The sequence below is a fragment of the Oryx dammah genome, unplaced genomic scaffold (assembly GCF_014754425.2).
Source record: "Oryx dammah isolate SB20612 unplaced genomic scaffold, SCBI_Odam_1.1 HiC_scaffold_18, whole genome shotgun sequence".
NCBI classification, from domain to species: Eukaryota; Metazoa; Chordata; class Mammalia; order Artiodactyla; family Bovidae; genus Oryx; species Oryx dammah.
Genome location: NW_024070202.1, coordinates 102,494,451 through 102,503,939, shown reverse-complemented (window position 1 = coordinate 102,503,939; position 9,489 = coordinate 102,494,451). Strand labels below are relative to the sequence as shown.

Below are 9,489 nucleotides of genomic sequence, written 5' to 3'. Positions count from 1 at the left end.
CCGCTGCTCTGGTTGCAAGGAAGAGCCTCACACCCACCCACTTACATGCAGAACCTCAGATAGCTTCCTGAGCTTTTGTAATCTGGTTTGCATACATGTGTTTGGTCCAGTTCTTACATTTTCCAATTAGAAGGCTGATCCTCAGCAAGGCAGCATGAGTCAATTCTGTTCATGTTTGCCAGAAATAAATCTTAATCTCCCTTCTTTCTTTTTTCTTTTTGAGACAGTGTGCTTTCATTATTGTACACTGATTTATTTTAAAAATATTTGCAGATATTAAAGCAAAGTTGGTTTTACACTGAATCTTTTCATCTTGAAAGAATTAAACCATTATGTATGGTGGAGACTCCTTGAATTTCTAAAAAAGTGAAGCACCACCTATGTGTACGCCCATGACGTAGCTCAGGCATTTATAGATACTTGTGTCCATATGATCAACACTCTGAAATAATAAATCCATCCTGTTTCACTGATTAAACAACTAAGATTCTGATACGACCTGGATCTTCAGAAGAGAGCAAACTGTGCTGGGCAATCCCTTCAGTTCAAGGAAATTTATTCAGACTTTCTGAAAGAGCAGTAGGGTGGCTTTGAATCATTTGAAAATATTTCTTCCCATTTGGGAGGCCTCTCACTTTTCCTTTTTGTATTCTGATTATTTAGAGTTTATCCAATCTAAACACATATTTGCTGTCGAAGGGCAAACGTGTTTTATTAAAGAGTCACTTTCTTTCTTCTGATGACCCCACCCATCTCTCCTCCTGACTCCCACTGAAAGAGTTCACAGTGATGCTGACATCTGGGCCCTAAGTGATTGTCCCTAAGCTGGCCAGAGCCAAATGGCTCCTCCAGAGGTCAGTTTGGTCAACCAGCGCCAGAAAAATGGAGGTTGTGGATGCAGAGTGACGGTCAGAAAATTTGTTTAGGCCAGAAACTCATTTGTTTGTTTATTCATTCATTCATCGGACAAACATTAAGGGCTTTTTATACCCCCAGAGCAGGAGGAAGCACAAGCTGATTGTGAAGAGGCCTGCTGTTCACAGTGACTGTGCGCAGGGCACCACACAAGTGCCCGAAGACCACCAGCTCCCAGTCCCCAGAAGACAAGCCTAGAAGCTTGAAGGCAGAGCAAGCATTGGAGCTGGACTTTGAGGAATGGCCTCCTTTGTTCTGGGGGTGGGGGTGGAGTTGGAAGGCAGCCACCCCTGCAGAGGGAATGGCAGCAAAGAAGTGGAAGATGTTGGGATGAGGGGAGGGACAAACTAGGGGGTGGGGGGCAGATCCTGAAGGCAGTGAGAACAAACTGAAGTATTCCTGACCTGGTGGTGGGATGGGGTAATGAGGGCCAGACCTAGGGTGCCGGCAAGGAGAATGGGCAGGCTCAACATGAGGACATGCCAAAGGAAGAACAAGAGCCCAGGAAGCATTGGACGTGGGGCTAAGGAAGCTGCCAAGGTGGTCTCACATTTTGAAATGACAGTGATGCCCTTGACTGAACTAAGGGACAAAACACAACCACTTGTTTTTGGTGAGAAGGTTCTGAGTTTTGTTTTGAATGGGGTGACTATAAGACTGAAGTTTATGTTTCTTGTGTATCACATACCTGGAACGCAGAAGAAAGCCATGGTCAAAATACAAGCAATTCCCCCCTCCCCACACAAAAATACAAGCAAAGGAGTCAATCAGGGAGATGTCAGATTATAAAGGACCCAAGTACATTTTGAAATTGGGTGTGTTGGCAGCACTGATCTTGTCTTCCTTGGATCCCTGTCTCCTTTCCTTTTTAAAAGTAACTGAAGGTTATGAGGGTAACAAGGCTTTGGGACTTCCATGGTTGTCAGTGGTTAGGATGCTGAGCTTTCACTGCCGAGGCCCAGGTTTGATCCCTGGTCAGGGAACTAAGATTCCACCAGCCACCCAGTATGGCCAAAAAACAAAACCAAAAAACTCCAAACAAACAAAAAGGGGTGAATGGACTTTGAAATATTGGAAACCACATCAGCGCTCTCCCCTCCTGCTCTTACCCACAACTTGGTGATTGACTTTCTTGGGACTAGGATTCTAAGTCTCAGGCTTGCAAGTCCTTGGGCTCATCTGGAGTGAGCTTCATTAGTTTGTCCACACAGAGCAGGATGAGGGTGAGAAATAAGAGACTCCACCCAACAGCCGCCGCGATCCAGCCGTATTCATCCACTCCCGTGTGGCAACAGCGGGCTGCTTGTGGGCAGAAGTCAACGTCTGGCGGGGAAGAGAGGGCAAGAAGGACAGTGTCACCCCAGCCTCCCTTCCCCCCAGGCTATTCTCTGATATTCATAACATCAAGACCAGTAATAACAGGATAGCACCATTTACTAAGGCACGCCCTGCACTGTGCTAAGAGCTCTACACACGTTCCCTTCTTTATCCCTCACGAAGTGGATAGGCACAGTTATTCCTCCTGTTTGACATGCAGGAACTGAAGCTATCACCTGCCCAGGGGCACGAGATGGCAGAACTAGAAGGCAAACCCATGTTTGTAGGTCCAAAGCCACGTTTGTAGCCTCTACATATTGCCTGTTACTCTCCTTTGTTAGTGCCCAGAAGTAAGCACATGTGGTCATTCAATGGGGGCAGAATCAAGGAGCCAAACTTAGAATAAAGCAAACTTCCTATTAATTAGACACCACAGTGGTTGTTGTATGAAGCACTAGGCTCCTTACCACTGCAAGTCTTCAAGTGAAAGATGAGCAGAAAAATGCAACAGGTACCAGAATGAAGCTCCTGCATTGGGCAGGAATGGGAACGGCTCATGTTTAGGATGTTTCCACTCCCAAGCTTCTACAAGCATTTGAAGTCAGGGGGTCTTTGACTGCTGTCCTGAGGACGGGCCATTAAAGCCGACTGCACCAAAGAGTGTGAGCTTACATGGGGACCATGGCCAAGACAGCTTTGTAGATGTGCCCTGCAGACGGTTCTGGGGCCGTGAACAAACCACACTGGGGTGCGAGAGGGCCAGGCAGGCACTCAGCCACTCAATGCCAATGCCAATGAACAGAAAGTGAGGAGGCTTAAGTGTCCCTCCCTGTTCCGAGATGAGCCCTGGGCTAGGGCAGTTGCCGGGAGAAGCTTACTGGGGCACTGCTCCAGGGTCTCAAGATTCTCTGGATGGTGGACGGTCAAGGTTGAGTTGCTGCCGCTGCTTGCTTCTGGAAGAAAAGACAAATGACAATCTCAGGCAGTAGGAAAAGCCATTCTCAGGCATAGAGTTGGCAGTTTTTGTTGTGAATCAGTAGTGAGTATTATGACAGTATTATAGAAGTTCCAGTAGAGGTATGTTGAGATTTCATGCAGCAAAGTTCTGTTATAGCCTGAACTATGTCCCCCAAATGCGGTAGTGCTTTGTTATGGAAATAGGGCTTTAAAGAGGCAATTAAGGTGAAATGGTTAAGGTAGGCCGGTGTGACTGGTGTCCCTGTGAGAAGAGGAAGAGGCACTGGGAATGGCAACTCATAGGGAAAAGACGATATGAGGACCCAGTACAGAGTGGGGCGATCTGCAAGCAGAGGAGAGAGGCCTCGGGAGTAAACACAGCTGGTGACACCTGGAGCCTCCAGATCTGTGAGAAAAGAGACTTTTGTGGTTTCAGCCACCCAGGCGGTGGTATTTTGTTGGGCAGCAAACTCACTCCCCTTTTCCAACCACTTCCTATTCCCACTGAGATGCTTTATCTTTATATCTCATCACCCTTCTGTCACCAAGGGCCTCTGTTTAAGCTGCTTTCTCTGCAGATAAGTACATCTAAGAAGTGTTTTTTTTTTTCCTAGCATATACTAGCAGTCACTTAAAAATCTGCCCCATTGTTTCATAACTAGCTTCAGTTTCCTTCAAAAACTTGAACTAAACAACATCGAAGTCTGACCTTGATTCTTTATTTCTGATGATTATGATGTTAATATTCGGAAAAAGGGTGTGAAAAACTAACACCCTACAAGCAAGTTGAGAGGTTTCTAGCGTATACAGCACTTAGAATTATACAGCCCTTGATTAATAAACAAGGCACGCAATGATAAAAAGTCACTTTAGCAGAAAATATCAGAGTCTGGAGGGTGGGGAGGGATTACAGAGACGAACATAAGGATCCCCAAGGGCTGTGTTCCTTCCCGTCACTGAGAATAAGAAGATAGGCAGTCTGGGTCCACTGTGTCCAATATGGTGGCCACAAACCAGAGTGGCTGTTTAAGTTTATTAAAATGAAATTAAATGAAAACTTCAGCTACTTGGTCATATTCCTGCTGGTGCTAAGTTGCTTCAGTTATGTCTGACTCTGTGAGACCCCATAGACGGCAGCCCACCACGCTCCCCTGTCCCTGGGATTCTCCAAGCAAGAACACTGGAGTGGGTTGCCATTTCCTTCTCCAATGCATGAAAGTGAAAAGTGAAAGTGAAGTCGCTCAGTTGTGTCCGACTCTTAGCGACCCCCATGGACTGCAGCCCACCAGGCTCCTCCATCCATGGGATTTTCCAGGCAAGAGTACTGGAGTGGGGGGCCATTGCCTTCTCCATACTAGCCACTTGCAAAGTGCTCAATCATGTGGCTGGTGGCTGCCATGTTAGAAAGATAGCACAGACATGGAACCTTTCCACAATCAAAAAGTTCTGTTAGAAACAAACTCACAGACTCAGAGAACAAACTCATGGTTTCTAGGGGGCAAGGATGTGGGGGAAGGGATAGTTAGGGAGTTTGGGATGTACATGTACACACTGCTGTATTTAAAATGGATGACCACCAAGGACCTACTGTGTAGCAAGGGAATTCTGCTCAGTGTCCTGCGGCAGCCTGGATGGGAGGGGAGTTTGGGGCAGAATGGATACATGTACACATATGGCCTAGTTTCTTTGCTGTGCCCCTGAAACTATTACAACATTATTAATCAGCTATACTCCAATATAAAATAAAAAGTTAAAAGAAAAGTTCTGTTAGACAATGCTGATCTAGGTAGAGGTAGAGCAAGACCAAGAGAGCATTTGAAAGAATCTTTCTGGAAATTGTATGGCTGCTCAATCTGCTTCTTTGGTAATGACAGAAAAAAGTTTGGAAAATCTCCACGCCCCACTGACTCTAGGTTAGCGTGTCCTTCAAAGGTACTTGCTGTCACATAGCAAAATAACTTGGGAGGAGACTTCTTGATTAGCCAAAGCCATGAAATTTCTGCTCAGACTAATTTTACACCACCCCCTCCCCAGCCACTCCAGTGTCCTGCTAAAATATAGTAGCTACCTTGATGCAATCTGATTGCTACTGTGAATTATTTACAGCTAAATGCCTCAGAGCTTGGTTTTTATTTGCTTTGGAAAAATTGATTCCTCCACGTTTTAATTTCCCTTGTTACCTGAATAACTTCCTTGACCCTGACTTTCATCTCCCCTCTACCTTAGTAGGGAAGTGGTCCTGGTCTAGAACTGGTGTGTGGAAAAAAATCAAGTTAATGAAACACTAGTAGTAAGTTAACCCATATGAAATCGCCATTTCTATAGGTCCAGAATTATTCAATATCAGACATTTTATACGGTTCAAATCAAATAACCTAGTATAAATTCTGAAGAACTGAAACATCACCCACCTCCCTCATAAGCAAAGCCAGCCAGGGACTTTCCCATTTGGAGTCACTTCCAAAGTAAAGGCTATTGGAAGGATCCAGCTGTTCAATGCGGTGAAATGGGTCAAGGGTTTGAGGCCTTCTCATAAGCAAGGCACCTCCAGGGTAAACAGAAAACACTCTTACTTGGAGAGGGGTGATATTGGAAAAAGTAAAAGGAACATGCTAACCTTTGTTGAGTGTTTGAAATGAAGTGAAAGTGTTAGTCATTCAGTCAGGTCTGACTCTTTTTGACCCCATGGACTGTAGCCCACCAGGCTTCTCTGTCTGTGGAATTCTCCAGGCAAGAATACTGGAGTGGGTTGCCATTCCCTCCTCCAGGGAATCTTCCCAAACCAGGGATTGAACCTGGGTCTCCTGCATTGCAGGCAGACTGTTAACTGTCTGAACCACCAGGGAAGCCCTGTTGGAGTGTTTACCACATGCTATTTTATTCAAAGTTCTTTATGTGCAGTTACCCTATTTCATCTTTACAACAACTCTCTATATAAGCACTATGATTATCTCCACATTAGATATGAGGAAACTGAAGCACAGGGAGGGTAAAGAATTTGCTTGAGATCACATAACTAGTCAGTTGTGGAAGCTAAAGTAGAATTGAGGCTCAGAGGCTTGAGAGCCCACCATCTGAACCTTCCGAGGAGAGACTGTGAGGAGAGAGATGGATGCTGCCTGGCACAGGGGACCGTGAGAGTTGGCTTGGAGAGAGGGAGAATCTGCCAGGGAGCAGGGCAGGCTGTTCTGAGGAACCAGGTCAAAGCCAAAGGCAAAAGCCAAAGGCAAAAGCCAGGAGCATGAGAATGGGAGCGAGGTCCCTGATGTGCAGAGCCCAGCCTGGGAGGGCACTTCCTAACACCCCCCTTGGCCTCCCTGAGAAAGTGGGGTGATAATCCAACATCTGAGCCGAGTGAGATGGGGGAAGTTTTAACAGCATACGGCAGCCTTGTGTGTTGAGGTTTGGTGAAAGTTGCAAAGGATGCCCGGGGTTAAGGGACGGACGGATATCCTTAGGTGAGAGGAGGGCAGGCAAAGGGAGGATGATAGCCAATACAGAATTGCAACACAATTACCCTGAGCAGGTGCCACTGAGAAACAGCAGCCCAAAGATGCCGTTTTAGGTGCACCTCCTGTCTCTGATGGGAGGGAATCGTGCTGGCTCCCATCTTGGCTTACTCTGGTCTTAGGTAAACCCCCATCCCACCCTACCCTCTCCAGCCTAATCCTTCAGATGAGAAAGCCCTGTTTCCTCTTTCCTTTGAGCAGGACCAACCTGAGCCAAGGAATCCTCCTCCTCCTGCCTCCTTCTCTCCCCCACCCTCCCTCACTCTTCCCAGTGTGGCGAGAATAAAGCTCATGGTTCTACCTGCCAAGTAAACCGGGTGGAAGGAGAAGAAGGCCAGGCCGAGGACCAGGGAGGCCCAGGGTGCCAGGTGGAGGCGCTTCATGCTGAGGAGCGAGGCTTCTGTGTGGACTGCCCCTGCAGAGGCGAGCTGAGGGCTGCCTGCCATGCACCCCGTGTGTGTCTCGTCCTGCGGGAGCTTGGAAACAACGCTGGCAGAGGTGAATTTCTGCTCTGTGTTTGGGGGAGAGAGAGGGGGTGGAGCAAAGGGAGCTTGGGCTGTCACACCTGGCTTTCACCTCTCCAAGAGGGAAGCTGAGCTGTGTTGGCTGGGGGAGGAAGAGACGGTAAATTTTGTGGTTCTTACTTAGCTTTCATTTTGTCCCTGCTGAGAAAAAGGAGGACAGGGGAGGCAATCTGGGCCCTGCTGGTTCCTTGAGGATGAGTTTGCTATCTCTTTCACTTGCAGGCTTACGTGCTATATTCCCTAGTCCATCCTGTCCAATATTTTCTGAGCCCCTACCCTCTTGCTAGAGGCTTCCCTGGTGGCTCAGATGGTAAAAAATCTGCCTGCAATGCAGGAGACCAGGGTTTGATCCCTGGGTCGGGAAGATCCCCCAGAGAAGGGAATGGCAACCCACTCCAGTATTCATGCCTGGAGAATCCATGGGGTCACAAAGGGTCAGACACGACTGAGCAACTATAACACACACACACACACTCTCTTGCTAAAGTCTAGAAATGCGTGTCCTCAAAGTGCCTTTTTACAAATATGCATCATTAAAGTACAGAGCAGTATTTTAGAAGGACCTGAGAAAGACAAAGCGCTTTGCTTCTCAGCAGCCGTGGCCATCACCTGCTGCCGCATAAGGAAGATAACATTTGGGTTGGGTCTTGATGGATGACTAGGGTTTTGACAGGCAAAGAGGAGAAGAGGGCATCATAGGCAAAAGGGATGGGCAAACCAAGCCCCAGGGGTAAGAGATGCTCAGAAGTCCACTGTGGCCAAGAGGCTGGGTGTCCCATGTGTCAGGCTCGGGGGCTGAATTGTCAAGAGACCAAAGGGAAGTTTTGTGAAGATTTTTAACTGAGTAGTCATTTGATTGAGGGGGCTCCCCAGGTGGTGCTAGTGGTAAAGAACCTGTCTGCCAGTGCAAGAGAGACATAAGAGATCTGGGTTCTCAGAATTGAAAGAGACATGTGTAACCCAATGTTCATCATAGCAGTGTTTACAATAGCTAGGACATGGAAGTGACCTAGATGTCCATTGGCAGATGAATGGATAAGAAAGCTGTGGTACATATACACAATGGAGTATTACTCATCCATTAAAAAGAATACATTTGAATCAGTTCTAATGAAGTGGATGAAACTGGAGCCTATTATACAGAGTGAAGTAAGTCAGAAAGAAAAACACCAGTACAGTGTATTAATGCATATATATGGAATTTAGAAAGATGGTAATGATGACCCTATATGCAAGACAGCAAAAGAGACACAGATGTAAAGAACAGACTTTCGAACTCTGTGGGAGAAGGTGAGGGTGGGATGATTTGAAAGAATAGCATTGAAACATGTATATTACCATATGTGAAATAGATCTCCAGTCCAGGTTCAATGCATGAGACAGGGTGCTCAGGGCTGGTGCACTGGGATGACCCTGAGGGATGGGATGGGGAGGGAGGTGGGAGGGGGATTCAGGATGGGGAACACATGTACACCCATGGCTGATTCATGTAAATGTATGGCAAAAACACTACAATATTGTAAAGTAATTAGCCTCCAATTAAAATAAATTAATTAAAAAACAAAAACAAAAAAGATCTGGGTTCTGTCCCTGGGTCGGGAAGATCCCCTGGAGGAGGGCATGGCAACCCACTCCAGTATTCTTGCTTGGAGAATCCCAAGGATAGAGAAGACTGGTGGGTTAGAGGAGCCTAGTTGGCTATGGTCTGTAGGGTTGCAAAGAGCTGGACATGACTGAAGCGACTTAGAAGGCACACACACGCAGTTGTTTGATTGAAGCACCACCTTCAGTCCAAGGCATTCATTGAAGGCCCACCATATATTTGAAAGGCATAATCCAAGGCATTCGAGACCAAAGATGATTAAGATTCAATCCCTCCTCTTGATGCCTACTCACAGTGCAGCCGTGAGGCCAGGCAGGAAGGAAAGAACTGGGAGGCAATGTGACAGGACTCATTGTGGGTATCGTCCTGGGTGACGGGGATATAAGAGGGAGCAGGAAGTCAGCCTGAGAGGAGCAGGGAGAGATTCGCAGAGGAACTGACCTTTGGGCTGGGTATTGAAGTTCGCATGTGCAGGTGAGAGTAGATGGACCTCCTGAGTAAAAGGAACGACGCCTACGAAGGTGGGAGAACTGTCTGTGTGTGCTGGCTGGCCGCCATGGTCTTGATATGGGCATTAGGTTTCTATGCAAGCTTGGGTCTGGTTGAGAAAGTGAGGGATGAAGTGTAGCTCGTTCAAAGCTCTGTGGCAGCGTTACAGGAAAGA

General features: G+C 47.0%; 1 protein-coding gene across 2 annotated transcripts; it reads right to left on the bottom strand.

Annotated features, from left to right (window-relative positions):
- Positions 1 to 539: 539 nt before the first annotated feature.
- Positions 540 to 7,214, bottom strand: TMEM213 (transmembrane protein 213). 2 transcript variants are annotated; one of them, XM_040259966.1, is made up of 4 exons: positions 7,000 to 7,214; positions 3,111 to 3,185; positions 2,025 to 2,238; positions 540 to 1,205 (listed from the first exon to the last, which is right to left on the bottom strand). In XM_040259966.1, exons 1-3 carry the CDS (start codon positions 7,142 to 7,144, stop codon positions 2,069 to 2,071), a joined length of 390 nt encoding a protein of 129 aa, XP_040115900.1. In that variant the 5' UTR covers positions 7,145 to 7,214; the 3' UTR covers positions 540 to 1,205; positions 2,025 to 2,068. The 2 variants fall into 2 exon arrangements, with proteins under 2 accessions (XP_040115900.1, XP_040115899.1); XM_040259965.1 differs by having other exon boundaries at positions 540 to 2,238.
- Between the last annotated feature and the right edge of the window lie 2,275 nt (positions 7,215 to 9,489).